Source organism: Patagioenas fasciata, chromosome 8 (genome assembly GCF_037038585.1).
Source record: "Patagioenas fasciata isolate bPatFas1 chromosome 8, bPatFas1.hap1, whole genome shotgun sequence".
Classification (NCBI taxonomy): Eukaryota; Metazoa; Chordata; class Aves; order Columbiformes; family Columbidae; genus Patagioenas; species Patagioenas fasciata.
The window spans coordinates 20,993,643-21,011,924 of NC_092527.1; the positions used below are offsets into that span (position 1 = coordinate 20,993,643).

General features: G+C 46.3%; 1 protein-coding gene across 1 annotated transcript in view; it reads left to right on the top strand.

Annotated features, from left to right (window-relative positions):
• SYNPO2L (synaptopodin 2 like) overlaps positions 1–13,413 on the top strand; it is a 39,521-nt gene extending 26,108 nt beyond the window's left edge. Inside the window, exon 4 of the mRNA XM_065842913.2 lies at positions 6,790–13,413. Within this exon, the coding sequence (XP_065698985.1) occupies positions 6,790–9,125 (2,336 nt within the window). The 3' untranslated portion in view covers positions 9,126–13,413. The remainder of the gene's footprint in view (positions 1–6,789) is intronic.
• The last annotated feature ends 4,869 nt before the right edge of the window (positions 13,414–18,282 follow it).

The window sequence follows — 18,282 nt, forward strand, 5'->3', positions numbered from 1 at the left end:
CATGAAAGGCTGGATTTTTAAATGTAGTAAGGGCTTGACTGGTTGTAGAAAATAACTAAAATCAATTGGATAGCAAGAATTTATGGCAAGTGCTACAGGACTAATCAAGTCTGCAGACCCAGATGGTGAGCATATGCTTGTCTGTATTACTAGAGAGTGGATGCTGGAAACGTTGAAGGACAAAGAGAAGATGAATCAGTGGTATCCTGCTGGCAGACATGAAGCAATTTTGTGAGCAGCAGAATTAACAGATCCTGGTGTCCTTTTAATTTATGTCTTGTATTTGATATCTCATTCTCTCATGTCTAGTAAAAGGCAAATCTGTTTGATGTCACATTCAGAATGAGAACTCAATCTCTCTGGGGGGTGTGTGGGGGGGGTGTTTTCAGTATTTGGTGCCTAATTAAGACTGCACTCAGGCTTCCTGCTTCCTATCCTGGGGTCTGTCTCCACTGTCCAGGCACCTATTTTCATGGAAAATTGTGGGAGCATTGTATCTTTGTGACTTCAGACTCTTAAAATTAGCAAATGGGCTCAAAAGCTATTAGTATGAAACAGTTAAGATGAAAAGACATGCAGCATGACTGCATAAACCTTTCTTGGGAAATCAGGCTAAAACTGCAAAAGGCAGATTCACTAGTGCCTTCAACAGGTGCTCTCCTGGCAAAAGAAAGCTCTTCTTTGGCAGTCTTGTCACAGAAGACTATATAGGGAATATCCATGGCCCAAGTGTGAGCTGTCAGCACAGGAGGGCTGGCCATGTGTGCTACCTTTTGCACTGAGGACACATTTCCATCCAGCTCAGGAAAAAAGGCAAACTTTCACCCAACTGAGGGAGATTTTTTTGAGTGAATAAGCTGTTCAAGTCTCCAGCAGGATACCATGAGACTAATACACTGCAGCCACGCACAGCAATGACTCGGCACCCTCTCTGCCTAGCAGAGTTCTTCAATAGCAGAGTGGGAGTCGCAGAATAGCTAAGAATGGTCAAAAATCAACAAAATGACTGGGCATGTTTTTTTCCCATGGGCTGTTGAGGCACCTGCAGAGAAGCTTGATTTCTGTTTTTCTAAAACCAGGAGATTACAGTGGGGCAGCGTCTCACTGGAAGCTCTTAAAGTCACCTGTCGTTTAAGAGAAACACTGGTTTGACAAGTGCTTAACCATATGTTTAACCTCAGATACATGCTTAAGTGTTGCAGACTTAAGTAGGACTGAAGCATTTGCCCATAGCATCTTGAACTGGAGCTGAAGTCATATCTAAGTTTAATGTTATGCACGGATTATGTGATGGAAGTGTGCAAATATCAGAGAACGACAAACAGGTTTTCTGTCCCAAGAGTTTTATTGCTTCCTTTAAATAAAAGAATATATGGTCCTCTGCTTTACTGTTTGCAATTCAAACATTGGTCAAAGCTTGAAAGGTTGAAGCTTTCGACAGAGAAATACTTAGAAGGCCAATACAACCTATCCAAATCTTATTTTGAAAGGACTCCAGCTATGAGAAGCATGAGATGTCTATAGCCTCTAATGACTTACCGAGATACTTGCAACGTTAGCCATGGAAAAATGACCTTGTCTAACATAAATAGCTGGAAGAAAAAAATTCTAGTTGATCCCATGTGAAAAAAAAATAGAAGACAAGTAGTATTTCATCACTAAGGGAAAGGCTCTTTATGTCTGAAATTAGCACTGTGCTTATTTTCTATGGTAATGGCATTTTTAGAATTTGGTCTTTGGTAATAAGATTTACTGTTGTTTGTTTCCTAGTGAATATGCTTGTTCAGTAGTTTTCCTGAGCATACATTAAAATGCTTTCTTTTAATAGGGCCTGATCATGAAAAGATCTATACTTTTTACACTTCTCTTTCCTGTAATGAGTAGTGTAATTCATTTCACTTCAGTCAAATTAAATTAAGTTCACGGAAAAATCTTTGTAGGCTTTGCTTAACAGAAGTTTTTCCTTTTTGTGGATTATTCTAGCAGAATTTAGTGGGGACAAGAACTAAGTGCTTTAAAAGTTAATAAAAAGGTTTCTATAGAAATTATCCACTACACCAGCAGAATTTAAGAGTTTTATAACCTTCCATTTTTTCTTTTATTTATTCCATTTGACTGTTCTTAATAGAGATTTTTTTTCTGTGCTGCAGGGCCATATTTTCACTTCCAATTGCATATTGTATATATCAGATTCTACAAGGTTTTCTCAAAGAGACTGTAGATAAGTGTCAATACTCATCAAAGAAGAGACTGAACCACTTGCATTGCTCTTGCTCTAAGAGCCTCTGCATGAGGCATGACAGGTCTCTCTTCTAGTAGCATTGCTTGTGGAAGTTGTCTTCTTGGCGTGCAGTGATGGGTGGTGGATTTCAGGAGGCATGGTCAGACCTTCACTTTTCTGGACTTACCAACACTGGAGATGGTCTGCTCGAGTCTTGGGCTACAGTGCTGCCAAGGCTGGGACTGCTGGGAGGGAGAATCACAGGGCTGAGTCCCTTGGCCACAGCTCTGGGATTCTCTCACAGGAGCTATTGCTTGTGTATAGAAAGAGGCAGTAAGATGAGACCTGCCCATAGTGTGAGAAGATGCTAAGCAGGCCACAACTCCAGAGATTTGGAGGCTCCCAGCACCTTCTGTTCTCCTCCTCCCTGTCCACCCCAGTCCTCACTATCAGCACCTCATCATTCAGCACCTCTCAGTCCCCAGCACTGGAGCTCTGAATGGTGCTGCCAGAACACTGGTCCTTGGCCTCCAAACATTCCGTCACCCTACGTGGGCACAGCCACACTCTTCAATGGTGTAGGTAACAGCCTCTGCCATCTTACCCCAACTAAACCACTTCACTGCAGGCACCCAGGATCCTAATGCTCCTCTGTTAAGTGTTCCTCAGTCCTGGTACACAATAGGAATCTGTCTCATGGACTGGCTCTCTTGAGACATGGAAGAAAATTTATATGTACAGGAAAAGAAAGTCTTTCCTCTCTCTTTTCTTCCTTATGTTTACTCGGTGCTAGGTACTCTCTGAGAGTTTCAGATAAGGCAAGTTGCTTTACTTCTGGGTGGTTTCTCTGCCTATCCATGTTGGACATGAGCACGGTGTTAGTCTTATCTATTTTGAAGGGCTCTTTAGCACAGAAATGCTGGACATGGAGGCACTGGAAATACTAACCTGAAGCGTGCACCTGTCTAGTGAGAATATAGAGTATATTTTCTTATTTTAAAATAAAAAAGAGGAGTTTCACCTCACAGGGAGTAGAGGGTGGTGGAAAGAAGAAGGGTGTTTAAGTGCCAGGTGACAATGTCTATCACACTGCTCAGCGATGAAGCTAAGAAGACAAAAATAGACAAAGTGACCTCATGGCTTTTGGCAGCAATGCCCATGAGACAAAAGAGAGGCTTTAAAAGGCTTGTGGAGCTGATAGGAAAGGTCTTGGACACCTCAGAGTTTTGGTTCTGCTCCAGCAGGGAGCTGCTCTGCTGCTCTCTCATTGCCTCTGTTTATGGGGAGTTGTGAATTAAATGGGCTTTGTGACATGCCCAGCTCTCCAGGTCTGGACTCTGCCTTCTCAAGCTTGGATCAGCCTTATGCAGGTACAGATATCTTGCTTTTTCTCTTCTTTTATTTTCTCTTTTCTTTTCCCTTTCCTTTCCTTTCCTTTCCTTTCCTTTCCTTTCCTTTCCTTTCCTTTCCTTTCCTTTCCTTTCCTTTCCTTTCCTTTCCTTTCCTTTCCTTTCCTTTCCTTTCCTTTCCTTTCCTTTCCTTTCCTTTCCTTTTCCTTTTCCTTTTCCTTTCCTTTTTTCTTTTCTTTTCTTTTTCTCTTTTCTTTTCCTTTCCTTTCCTTTTCCTTTTCTCTCCTGTCCTCTCTCTCCTCTTCCTCTCCTCTCTCCCTCCACTCCCCCTTCCCTTCCCTTCCCTTCCCTTCCCTTCCCTTCCCTTCCCTTCCCTTCCCTTCCCTTCCCTTCCCTTCCCTTCCCTTCCCTTCCCTTCCCTTCCCTTCCCTTCCCTTCCCTTCCCTTCCCTTCCCCTTTTATTTTCCTTTCTTTTCCTCTTCTTTTATTTTCCTTTCTTTTCCTCTTCTTTTTCTTCTCCTCTCCTTCCCCTATTCTAATTACACTTTTGCTCTGTACATTCAGAAAGACACCTCAGGAAGATTTCTCTTTCTCTTTTTTTCTTAAACTGTTAAGGGAGATTTTAGCTTGAATAGCATGATAATTTTTCTGTTGGGAGGACTTGCATAATTAGTTATGTACTTTAGCCTTTGATGAGGAGGAAAGTTGGAAGAAGAGAAGAGGGAGGGAAGTAGCAGGTCCCAGAGGGCCTTACTTGCCAGCTGCTTCAGAGCCCAGGGCAGTTCAGAGCAACTTCCTAGAGAAGCTGCACACGGATGCTAATGCAAAGCCAGGACCAAGAACTGGTGGAGGCACAGCCAAGACTGACTACTGTTATATTTTCTGTGACAGTATTTGCTAGTCTGGATTTTAGAGTTGAGTGCTTTCGTGGTACTCTGCTGGCAGAAGGGACTGCACAGGCACTGGATGATGTAGCTCCCTTTGCTGTTAGCTCCCGATGCCAGAAATCCTACTGTGAGTTTTCTCAGGGTCCAGACTTTACATATGCTGCACTTGACTAAGTAGTGCTGCTTTTCCTCCTTTTACATTTAGAAGCAAAATACAAGCCAGGTGAGGTGTAGCAGCTTGTAGAAAGGATGGTTGTAGCAAGAAAGAAATCTCTTTTATTTCATCCATTGTGAACAACTGCCAGAGACACATGTGTGCAGATTTGTAAGTGGAGTGGACAAACCTTCAGGGATTGTGGCTTGTTTCCATAATGGAGAGCAGGTCTTTGAGGGCAAGTATATGACTGCCCTGAAGAGCACTAAGTCTCCATAAAAACTTGGACACTATTTCAGTCTTGGTTCAGCAAGGCGGAGTCATTCTGTGAGGAAAGTTTTGCAGAGAGCCTTCACTTTGCAAGTGCAAGTACAAATAGTGAGTCATCTTTTCAGCACTGATTTTGCTGTTTCCAGTTTTCTGGATGAAAAGGGGAGGAACAGACTGTGCATCCACATGAGGTGACATGAAACTGCACAAGTCCCCTTGCTGAAATCCCAAAGCATCAGCGTGTGCTGAATGGAATGGCTGCAAACTTTCAGAAGACCCTTTCCTTGTATTTAAGTTTCCTAGAAGGATGACTGCTCTGCAATTCTACACCTTATTTTCAGCATGGGATGAGAGAGGGAAGCTCTTTGTACTGTGGTTACACTGGTGCAGTATGGAATGATGTCACCTTCCACAACTGTGCAGCCTAGCCAGGTTTTGGGGGACACCTGCAGCCCTCAGGAAAACTAGTATCCTTCTTAGCTAAGCTCCCTGTCCCTCACAGCAGGCAACTTTGCCACGTTAGGAGGTCCCCATTGAAGGAATGCTCTGTGTTAAAACGCTCAGAGGTGAGATTCTGAGAGGGTTGAGCAGCTTTCATCCTCTCTTGAGTAACACTGTCCTCCAGCACTGCCTGCAGCCATCCTCCTCCTCTCCCTCTCCCTCTCCTTTCAGCAGGGCATAATTTTGTACCTCTTCCCTGAAAATGTCAGATGCTACACAGTTTTTTGACAAATTATTGGATGCAGACAGTGGATGGATTTTCATCTATACTATCATGCTGGGAAAAAGATAATGGGAGTAAGGAAAAGGATGAAATGAAAGGAAATCAGAAATTAGTCTATGGTTTAGGTATGAGAGGTTTTTTCTGTGCAAGGTTAGTACTGATTTCTGTCACTTGAACACTAATTCGAGGCATGTCCTTACTTTCCTTAGGGCAGCCAGGTTTAGTTTTACTATTGAATCTTGCTCACCCCCTGCTTTCCCTGCACATAAGGCAGAGAATATAATGTTCCTCTCTGGTGCTTTACATGCTGCTGGGCTGGCAGAGCAGGTGGAAAACGGTTATCCCACACTTTCATGCCAGTGCCCCAAGAGGTGTTTGCTTTTCCAAGCAAGCCTGTCTGAGTGGATTCCTTCTGGCCTGACTTGTCAGTTGCGGCAGTCTGGGATTCTTGCTCAGGAGCAAACACTTTTCTTCCTTGCTGGGCAGGAGGCACAGAGCAGGGGCCAGAGCAAGGCTGAAAACAAGCCTCCTGCAGTTGCAGGGCTGCTGCAGAAAGCAGCGAATAGCCCTGCACGCAGTGCTGCTGCAAGACACTCTGCCTCTGGCACTGCAGAGTCCAGGGTAGCAGCAGCCTGGCTGTGCCTGCAGAGCACCTCTCCCATTGCACGCATGCATGGCCGCTAACAGTAGCAGTGGCTGCTTCCCAAACTCTCAGGGGCAGAATGATTACTTGGTCCTGAAAATCCTCCATATGGTAGGAGGAAGGTATATAAAAAGCAGAGCTCCACCTTCAGGGTGATAAAGTGGTACAAATTCCCTGGAGCAAGGACATGCACTGTAAAAAAGCTGTGACATACAGCCTAAGACTCTGCCACATGCTGCAGAAATAGGAAATTCCAGCTCTAACCAGGTAACAGAGACCAGCTGTCACAGTGAGGGGAGTTCCCTCCCCACACCTGTGTGGACTTCTACTGTGTTTGCAGGGAAAGAGAAAATGGCACCTGGGTTTCTATCAGCAGCTCCTAGAGACACTATCAGCAAAGGTGGGAAAGAAATAGAAGGACCGGGGGTGACAGTGTGTTTCCTCATACGGTCACTAGAATACCTACAGCCATGCCACTGTCCATCTTTGCCCACCCAGCCTTTTGCTGAACTCTGAGCTTGCCTCTTTTTGTCTCTTGCAGAGCTCCACCGCCACGAAAGCATCCAAGAGAAGAACGTGAAAGAAGCTAAAACAAAGTGCAGAACCATTGCATCCCTGCTGACAGACGCACCCAACCCCCACTCCAAGGGGGTGCTGATGTTCAAGAAGCGCAGGCAGAGGGCTAAGAAGTATACATTGGTAAGCTTTGGCAGTGTTGACGAAGACCGCTCCTACGAGGAGGAAGACGGAGTTTTTCCAACTAGTGAGTCTGAATTTGATGAGGAAGGTTTCTCTGATGCCCGAAGCCTAACTAATCACTCAGACTGGGACAACACTTACCTGGATATTGAAAAGTCCAAGTCTGACTCTGAACACAAAGAAGAGAAGCAACAAGGTTTGAGCGAGGCCTCAGGTAAAGGAGCACGATTATTTGAGCAGCAGAGGGAGCGGGCTGGGAAGTACACAGTCGAGAAAGTCCCGGCGCAGAAGAGCCCCCAGCTTGTCCCAGCTGCCCGGCCGCAGCAGGGCACGGTGAACGGAGATATGCCTGTGCCACAGAAGACAGAGAGCATGCCCCTCAGCATCCACCTGGAAGGCATACAAGTGCCCAGCAAACAGCCAGCGGCCAACCTCACCACTCAGCTCCTGGCTCCCCCCAGTCCCACTTTCTTCCCGCCTCCCCCAAGCACCCCTGACCCCTTCTCTTCAAGCACAACGAGCATGTTCAACCGGTCTGCACGGCCCTTTACTCCTGGCTTTTCTGGCCAACGCCCAGCAACATCCTCTGTCATCTTCAGGCCATCTACACCCAAAAAACCTAGTGAAAGCTTGGGTGGGCAAAGCACGGTGGTTCCCCCTTTCTCACCTCCAGCTCCAGGAACACCTGCCAATGCACCAGTGCCAACACACCGCAGTCCAGTTAGCTCCTCCACATCTCTGTATATTCCTGCACCAGGAAGGCCAACATCACCACTGGAATCACAACCAAGAGCGGGGGGATGCGCTCCAGAGAATAAGCCTTCTGCCAACACTGCCCGGACATCCACCACCTCTATCTTTCTGTCAGCTCCCTCAAAGCCAGGTGAGGTGGCCTCCACAGCTTCCCAGACACGAGTCCCTGGAACAGCCTCTTCTTCTTTGTATATTAGTCCAGCACCATCACAGCCCACCATAAGCAGTCCCCCTGTGCCAAAGCAGCCATCTCCTGCCATCTCACCGGCAATGCCACGACCTCCTTCTGAGCCCTTAACCTCCAGAGAGCAGAGGATTGCTGTGCCAGCTCCCCGCACAGGCATCCTTCAGGAGGCTCGCCGGCGGGGCAACAAGAAACCCATGTTCAGTAAGATTGAGGAGAAGAAGAATTCACCCAACCCTGAGCTCCTGTCTCTGGTGCAGAACCTGGATGAGAAGCCGAAAGGTGACCACCCTGGAGCCGGCTTTGAGTCTGGGCCTGAAGAGGACTTTCTCAGCCTGGGTGCTGAGGCCTGCAACTTCATGCAGTCCTCTGGCCGCAAGTTCAAGACCCCACCTCCAGTGGCTCCTAAGCCTCAGCAGCAAGATGCTGGACTGGTAAATGGGGCCCATGACATGCCTCAGCTTAAAGGCAAAGGGGCAGAGCTCTTTGCCAAACGCCAGAGCCGCATGGACAAATATGTGGTGGAAACAACACCAAAGCCAGAGTCCAAGCCCAGGACCCCCTCTCCTTCCCCTTCCCTGCCCTCATCCTGGAAATATTCACCCAACATCCGGGCTCCCCCTCCAATTGCATACAACCCAATGCATTCCCCTTTCTATCCTCTGGCAGCCAGCAAATCTCAGGCTAGTAAAGCAGAGAGCAAAGTGAAAAAGGCGCCTGGCCAGAAATCGGGGATTAAGGTCATTGATATAATGCGCCACCAGCCTTATCAGTTAAAGTCAGCCATGTTCTGTTTCGAGGATCCCTCAGGCCCCAGCACTCAGGGATCTCCCGGTCAGCCAGCCCCACAGGCTAGCTCATCCTTCACAGCGGCCAAGCAGGTCCCTGTGAAAACAGCCAAGACCCAGGAGATTCGTCGCTTCTCCACTCCAGCTCCCATGCCAGCCTCAAGCAGCCTGGCACCCACCGTGCTTGCGCCCCGCTCGGCCACCACATTGGATGAGCCAGTGTGGAGAACAGAAATGGCATCTTCTGCGCCCAGCACACCAGCCCCCTTCCAGGTGGAGCTCAGCCAGTCCCCTAAGACATACCAGAGCTCCCCTGAATCTGGTCAGGCAGGCCAGGGACTTTCCCCAAACCCAGCCTCAGCCTCTCGGTTTCAGGTGGCCAGGCCCAAATTCTCAGCAGCAAGAACAGGGATGCAGGCCAATGTGTGGAGGCCGAGCTTTGGCCACCACTGAGGCAGGCACCCCTCCCATCCCATCTGTGGCCCCGCAGAGGTAGTGCTCGTTTTGTCTTTCATGTCAGCTCAGTACACTGGAATGAGTGACACAAAATGAAGAAAAGAGAAAAAAAAAAATTAACTTCCCTTCTGCACCACCCTCTCCCCCAGCCTCCCCTTGGTCTCAGATGGGCAGCTTCAGCGCAAGGACTACTGGCTGTGGCTACAGCAGGAGCAAGAATGTGGAGAGAGGGCACATGTGTGATACACAGAGAATGGGAACTTGCACGCAGCAGCAAAACCCACCTCTGGAGGGGGTCAACGGCAGCGGTTGTCTCACATAAGGACATATAGGTGGTAGTGGTTCTCCTTTCCCAAGGGCTTTGGAGTCACCCCTGAATGAAGGGAGATTGTGGGGCAAGAGTTTTCCAGGAAGAAAAGGGTCAGAGGTGGGATTACAGTACCGAAGCCCTAGCTTCCCCATTAGACTGCTTTTCTCTGACCCTGTCAGTCTGTACAGCTGCACACACCTGCACTCATGTGCACCCTGCACGGAGTGAAAGTAGAAGTGGGGCTTTACCTTGGACACTTCTCCCAGACTCTTCTTTGGAGGGGCAGGGGAAAAGAGGTGAGAGAGAAGAGTGAGTAGGGGTGTTTGTGCATGCACATGTGGGCAGTGTGCCCTGTGCAGGAGGGTGGCCACGTGTGCCTGTTCCTCCAGTCACCAGGGCTGGAGGTAAAAGGGACAGTCATCCTAGATGGTGCTACACATGGCTATCAGGTCTGGGAGCAGTTTGCCAAAGAGAGACTTTGAATGGATTTGATGGGGCTATCACAAGCTGGAGGAACTGCAGAAAGAAGTGTCAATTTTTGAGGATACACAAAGTCAAAGCTAAACTCAGGCAGTGGCTGTTTGGTACAAGGAAGGTCCCACAGCATTAGTCCCAGTGGAACAGAATACAGATGCTTTAAGTACAAAGGAGGATTGAGTGGGAGAAGGTACCATTGACTCTAAGAGAAGACAGAATAGAATATGCATTTGCACACCATCTTTTTATTTAGTTTAGGACAGAGTGTAACTAGATTGGCAATGGGTCATGACATAAAACTTGCTGAAAACTCTATGGTGAGATGGAAAACAGAGTCCCTTTACAGACATTCTCAGTAGGGAAGTGGAGGAGAGGGAAACAGAAAGTCACCACTAGAATTTAATACTAAATGATTTAAGTATCCCTGAAGTCTGTTTGGTAAGAACTGAAGTGCTCTGAGAGACTCAGAGGATCTGCACTCACACACACATGCAGAGGTCAGTTTGCTGGTGATGCTGGAGAAACAGGACTGGTTATTCCTCTAATGTCCCAGGCTAGCCTCAGACTTTATCCCTACACTAAAGGCATACAAGAAGAAAGCATTCCCTTTCCCAAGAAAAAATTTAGGATATTAGTAGGGACTGTGCATGTGTGTGTGTGTGTGCCATTTGTGCTCTGGTTTGCACATACCTCTACCATTTACTTTCTGCCTGTGCTCCCCCTTTTGCAGCAGCCACTTTTACAGTGTGACCCCACAAGTCACCAAGAAAGGATTGCTTCTGAAGCACAGCTCCCAAACACAGTGATGCTCCAGCTGCAGGGAAGGGACTTGCCATCTCTTCCTGGGAAGGGGTTGCCCAGCCTTTTACTAGATCCTCAGGAATGAGTATTGGAGGCAGGGTGAGGGTGTCATAGCCCTGCTTGAGAAATGTCATTAGACTTGCTCCTCTCCAAGCAGAAGCTGTCCTCTGACTGGACTGTACACAAACTTTGGATGTACAAGACCGTAGGTTCTGGGAAGAAAAAAAGGAATGCAAATGGGGCTGATGCCAGGTCTGTAAGCAGTGCAGCTCATGTGGTTTCACGTAAGTCCAAGCCAACCTTATCCATGCAGCTGGAGCTTACGATGTGTAGCTCCTTTCATGAAAGCTGGGGACTCAGCTTTTTCTTGGGGCCTCTAAAGTGCTGCTCTGTCAGTACCTGGAAATTCTGCATGTGTGCTCTCCCATGAAGAAAAAGAGGGCTAGCTAGCAGCTCTAGTCTCAGACAAGCTTGGGAGGGAAAGAATGAGGGAAAAAGGAAAGTAATACACAATCCTGCCTTTGAATCCTTCAAAGTCTGGCTGGCCTTGTTCTTCAGGCCTGCGTTTGCAGTGCACAGTCTTGGGGGCCCTGAAACATAGGATGAGCATGTGTGGGAGGGAGGAGGACGGCACTTCCAACTCACTTGGCAGACTGTGGGCCATGGGAGAGGATGGAGAGAAAACCTTTGGGAATGCCTTGAGTTAAATGAGCAAAGGGGTGGTTGAGCCAGAAGAGGTGCTGCCCTGGTTGTATGACATAGGAACAGCCAACCTAAACTGATGATGGGATTGTATGTGTTCCTGCCCAAGAGCGGAGGTCTTAGGACAAACCATCACTGCAGAGTTAATTCAGATCACCAGAATCCACTTAGTTCTGGTGAAGGGAAGCAGGCATGCTCCAAAACCTAACTTGGAGGACTGCTTCTCACTCATTGTGCTGCAATGCATTGCCAGCATTCCTGGAAAAAAACCCGTGTGCTGCTGTAGCAAGCTGAATCTCTGTGGTTCTTCCCAAACATGGGAGGAGTCGTCTTCTATTTTTCTAGGAAAGCTAAAGAGTAAGAAGGAACTAAAGGACTACCAGAGCTACAAAAACTTTGTCTCCAGTCTCCTTGTGGAGTGCCGTTTGTCACTGGCTAGTGGTTTTAGCCACTAGCCTTAGACAGACAAGCTAGCACAGGTTGAAAGCATCTCTGAAGTCAGGTGTAGAGAGGGGTTGTGTGGACCAGAGAAAGGGTACTCAAGATAATTCTCCAGTAAAGAAATAACCTCAGAAAGTCTGAATCTTACTCCATTGTCCCCTTTCCTCAGGCCCTTAAAGAAAGTGCTGTCAGGGCCTGAGTGTCTCGGGAAATTAATTTTGTCACTGGAAAAAAACACAAGTCTGGCCTTAGCACGTAAGGGACATTGCATGTGGTTAGCATTTCAGTGGTCTCATTCTAGCTTTCTGGGAGACTCTGATGCAGGCCAAGGACTGATGACCAAACACTGTTGAATGTTAGATGTCAGGACTCAAGTTAGTGGAATAACTGCATTTGGCCCACAATTTCTGATTATGTAATGGGCAGGAGATGAAAAAAGTTAGGTCTGACTGGAGAATAAATTTTAAACATTAGAGTAAGGAAAAGAACCAGGAGGCTGAGGACCCTGCATTTCACTTCTAACATCCTTGGTTCAAAGCTATGTTTAGAAACAAAGCCAAAGTAGTTTGATGGATCTCAGCCCCTCCCAGTCTGTTCTGGGTCCCGTGCTGACAAAGAACTTGCTCTGCAGAAGCAGCAGACCTACAGTGCTTGTGGCTTGTCCCAAATAAGGCCTGTGGCTGCAAGTAGCATGAGATGAGAAATAATACTGAGATGCCTCAGATAAGCTATAAGGAAGAAACCTGCACTACTGCTGGCTTCAAGCAACTCTGCTAGTGTCTGCTCATGAAACTATTGTGGCTGACCTGTTAGAAAGGTCACAGGTGAGGTTATGTGGAATAATTTTGAACCACATAAGCTTGTCTTGAGCCTTGTCAAATTTCTAATTCCTCAGCTGTTGAACAAGCACAGACATAAACAATTGTTTGACAAGTTTTAGCTCCCAACTGCTAAGTTCTAAGCTGCAGAGGTAGGCCAAACCCCAGTGTCTCCTTGTTAAGCATGTGAAAATGTCTGCATGGGCTCTGATTTAAAACTGCCTATCATCCCTCTTCTCCAGTATGATGCAGGTTGCACATTGTGTCTTTGGAAGTTCTGGGGGTTTATCTTTGCTTCAGAAGTATCAGTCCGTTCCCTCTGAATATATGGGAACACTTGCCAGAGATAACCTCAAGATCCTGCAGCAGCTGAGAGGAAGAATCTTGGAAGAGACTGGTGTGGTGAGGAATCACTGATTGCCAGACATGAGCACAGTGCAAGCCAAGATTGTCCCGTGGAAAGACTATGCTCCCTTTTGGCTACAATATCCAGTATCTCCAACCAGATCCTCTTTCTAGAAGAGACTCATCAGTGCTCTGAAAATGGGAGCCCAGCAGCAGTGCTCTGTGTGGTGGAAGATGTGAACCCACAAGAAGAACAGAGTTAGCATCTTTGTTTATGGAAATACTTTTTTTCCTTTTCTGTTTTGTCTTTTTTTTTTTTCCCCTCCCAATTTACAGTCACTTTCTATTTGTTTGTGCAGAAGAATAAACTTGTGATATGCACTTTACATAAGGCATTTTGTCACCTTCTTTGCATGGCACCCAGAAGGAACTGCTATGCGTACAGCATATGCAGTTAGCACTACCAAAAAACTAAAGCCAAGACAATATGCATCCAAAAAAGGATGGGATATCTCAGCAATAAAAACACCTAGGTTGGACTTAAACCCCCTATATGTTAAAAAGGCCTAATGCAAGCAGAAACTTAAGTGAGATCCAAAACTTCGCTACTACAGGCTATAAAACACTCAATTACTGACAGGGTGAAGAAATTTATGGGCCAGCCCCAGCTGGCCTGCCCCAGCCTTGCACCTCAGCCTGCTCTAACCTAAATCCAACCCTCTGCTTGTCAATCTGGTATCAACTGAAGTTTGCCAGCTCTGGTAAATCCAAATAAAAACTCACATTGAATGATTCAACTTATTATTGATATTAATCAAGAGATCAGGAAACCAAATTAGTCAGAAAAGCAAATATATCCCATTGTATCCTCAGGCTCCTAGCCTAATCCTAACTCTAACCCTTACCCAATTCATATTAAATTCTCAATTTCTGGGTCCTGAGAGGTTTATTATCCTCAGTTTAGGACAAGCATTAGCAGGTTGCCTTTCCCAGACATGTCATTCACAGACAGCAATTCCTGAGCACTGCAGGAGATGCTGGGATCAGCTGTAGGATTAGACTGCAGACTCTCGACACTTGTCCAGGTACCATTTTGTGGATGTTTTTCAGATTAATTACAAGCAGGGGTCTCTTATGCAGTGGTCTGGAGGTAGGTCTGGAGACTGTCCAGCATATTTCTGATTGATTTGCAGACAGGAAACACAAAAAGGGGCAGCGATGTTTGCTGATGCCAAACCTGAGCTTCTATCCAGCTAGAAGCACGGCTCCCAAATAAGTCTACAGAGACATAGGCTGCAGATTAGGACCGCATCTTGTTTTGCTTAATAAAGCTGACATAGTAGGATTATGAGCTATTCCAGATGGTTTGACACATTGCAGGACAGTTGCTGTGTCCAGGGCTTTGATTAAATTCCCTGTTAACCTCTACAACCTTCTCAAGTGAGAGTCTTCTCTTCTCAAAGCAGATCATGTCAGGAGCCAGACGAACAGGCTTTCAGAGGTGGAATGGGAGCCAGCCCTGGGCTTATTGGCCCAAAGCAAAGCTGAACCGTTACTGAAAAGTTATGCAGCAGGCTAGGGATGAACCTGGACTGCAGTGCACTAGGAGAGTAGTCTAAAACCAGAAGACAGTAAGGTGCCTAGTGGGGACATCTACCCCCAAACAATCATACCCGATGGAAGGAGAAGTATCCAGCAAAGAGCAAAGCAGGGTAAGTATGTGGCATGCATGAAGAATAAGGGTATTCCCAGGCATTACAGACCTATAGCTTCAACAGCCACTAGATGTTGCCACTGTTCTTCTCCAAGTTACTGGAGTTTTGGCATTTGCCTGATGTGGTGTTAAGACTGGAGGGTTTATGAAATCCTTTCTTCCTAATCTATCCTCTTTTGGCATTCACATATGGTGTTGCTCAGCCACACATACCAGAGGAGAAGGCCAGCCTCATACCACGCAGTTTTGGCAGCCAGAGGCTTGCAACAGCTTGGAGGCGATTCCTGGGTGGTAGCGTGTGCGGCACGCAGGCAAACAGGCTGCCCAGCAAGTAACACACCATGGGCACGCCAGCTATTTAAACATGCACTCCAGCTCTGTGATCAAATACTACATATTTCTGTTGCAGTCCTGCATCTCATTGTGCGTTAAGCCCGCTTAGTGGCAGGAGGGAGCCTGGCATTAACTGTTTCTCCTGTTGTGATGCTACAAGCTACTGTCAGGTCTTCTTGATGTCTGTGTAAAAGTGGAAGAGATTAAGCCTATATGAAATATTTTAAAATAACAAATAATGTATATGATGTATTACAAAAGAAAAAAACAATCAAAAAAAGCCAAATCAAAAGTCTTGCAACTTTTTTCAGAACAGATTGAATCATGTTGAAATCCACTGTTTATAAATACTTTCAGCACAGATCAGTCCTGGTCTCCAGGCCAAAAAGAGGAGCAGGATCAAGGTTTAGTTCTCTGTCTTTGGAAAAGTAAAATGGTGAAGGCTATTTACCGGACCTCCACATGATCGAAATGTGCTCAGGAGACAATCCTACTGACAACGCCTGTCTTAGCTACTGCTTATGTCCATCTAGCACTGTGAAAGCAGGCAGATCTCATCTGGAAATGATTTTGCAGACATCAACAAATTGAAGTTAGGCTGTTTGAAATTAGGTGCACAATAATTCAGTGCAAAAATAAATTGATATTGAAGATACAACTCAGAGAAAGCAAAGCTTTGAGCAGGCTGTTCCTTAAGGCCACTTAAGCAAAAGTGTATTTGGAAAGAGAGAGATGGTCACAGTGAGATACCAACAGTTCCTTGTATGATTAAAAACTCTTCCCTGAAGAACTGAAATGTCATGCAGGCAGCACATGTACTATCCCACTAACCTAAGCGGAAACTCCATGTACTCAAGAAAATATTGAATTTAGCCAGCAAATACCACCACACTCCAGGTGAATCCCTCATCCCCAAACCAAACAAAAACTAAAACAGCTCATCAAGCAAGGCTTGTAATTTTTTGAAACCTTGAGTACTGAGTAGCATGAGTGGGTAAGATAACAGCAAGAGCCCCACTTAACTTCCTATCTATGGTGAGTTCATCGTATTACTTATGACACAGATATCAGATTGGGACAATATTCCCAGTGGAAAATGCCACTGAGCTGCCCTGTACTATGGCAGGGGACAAGTGAAGTCTCTGCTAGACCCACCATTGACATTTCTAGACTAGTGAACTATATAATTCTCTCTCTCAGGAAAAACTGTGCATAGAGAGGAGAAAGGAGGAAGATCTAGGTCTCAGCCTGGTAACTGAAAATGGAGACATACATTTTTATTTGAAGGTAGAGTAGGAGGTGAGAATCTCAGTTAAAGAAGTGCCTTGATGCATAAGTGTCAGACGCAAGACAGCTTTATCCAAATCACCCTATAAATCCTGGTGCCATGCTAAAAGGAACTGACATTCCTTCTGGGTTCAAGGCTGATACTCCGTACAGTATACTTCAGCTGCACTCTTAGGTTCTGTGATTCACCCAGTGTATGAATATATGCACATGCAAATGAAAATAACCTCTGGAGGATCAGGGTTGCAAGGACAGAATGAGACTTCACATAGCACTGAATGAGAGCTACGGATCACCTTTCAAAGTGGAGGTGGCCAAGGTCTCTTCAGAATTTGAGCTTGATAACAGCCACAGGCACAACAGCACTGAAAAGCCTGGACAAGAAGCTGCTCTAAACCTTGCATTTTGCTGATGATTGGCCTGGGAACCTAAATTGTACCCACCAGCATCTAGGGAATAAAGGAATCTCCCCATTCTATCATTTCAGTTTCCAGATACTATTTCTGAGCTTTGGATAAAGATCCTGCCCTGTACTCTATACTCATTGCTTACTTTCCTTCATATGGCTGCTCAACCTGTCTCATTTCCAGTTCCTCACCAATCTGCCTTCTTCTCACAGAAGACCTTGACTTCATGTACAACTGCTTTTTTCCCATTAGACCACAGTTCCCACCAGCCCTTGAAGCTGGACTACAAGGTCCTCAGCTTTGCCTCTAACCCTGTTTGCCCCTTCCCTTTGTGCTGTGGATCAACAGAGCAATCTTGTCTCCTAGAGCTGGCTCACCCTGAATTGCAGTCAGTGCCTTGTTCCTGGATATGCCTGCCCGTATCCTTCCTGAGATCCTCAGACATCCGTTCTCTTCATCTCCTTGCTGTTATTTCTCCCTAGTCTCTTTCAAGTTCTACAGGAGGGCTCACATCCATTCCTACTCACCTCCAGTTACCAGCCAGCCATGGGCACCCTGCTCCCTCCCAGCCTGCTCGGCTCCTCTCTCCCTGCAGCTGCCCACTGGAGCAGCTCTGCGAGGAAGCGGAGGAGCAGCAGGTCATGCTCCTTACATGGAAGAGCAATCACATACTTCCCTGCTAAATCATTTTTTGGAGCTACAACATGACTCCAAATCCAGCAGGTTTCCATATGACATCCATCTGGCACAAACAGTTCCCCTAAGGTGTAATTTGTGCTCAGGAAGGCACAGGAGATGACTGGATAAATAATACAGCAGCTATAAATTGGTCTGAAAACAGCTGCTGGAAGCACGTAGAGAGGAGGCAGAGTTTAGCATCACCCTAGTGACTGCAAGAAGGTGCCATATAGTGGTAGCTGCATTTCTCAGCTTCTTACCCCATAATATAAATAAAGTTAATTTCTTAGATAATTATCAAAATGGAGCTAGAAACTTTTTAAAATTAAGCGGTAACTGCATCTCATGCCTTTGGGAAAGGAGAGGCAAAGGGCTGCTCAGCTTAACCAATATAGCAGCAAATTTTTTCTCCTCTCACTATGTCTTGCCCTACCTGCCACCACCTTGTGACAAGCAATAGCTCCCTTGATAAATAGGGTTTAGAACACATGGAACTTGAACAGGAGAGCAGCATCTCAAAGAGCACAACTGGATTTCACAGCAGGCACTGGGCACTCTAGGCAAATGGTGCTAAACCAATCCAAGATAAATAAATGTGGTGAAAAAATACTCATCTCTGCACAACCTGCAGTGAACAGGGCTTGGCCAGCACCGAGAGACCTACTCCTCGGTGGCCACCTGCATTTGTGCGGAGTGGGTGTGAAGTGTGGAGGGATGGTCAGTTGTCACAGTAGTATTTGACACCCTCCAGCTTTGTGCAGATGTAAATTCCTTCACCAGGCGTGAAGCTCAGTGATGGTGCTTGGAGCAGGCAGTGGGTGTTTACAGTTTGGTTATGCTA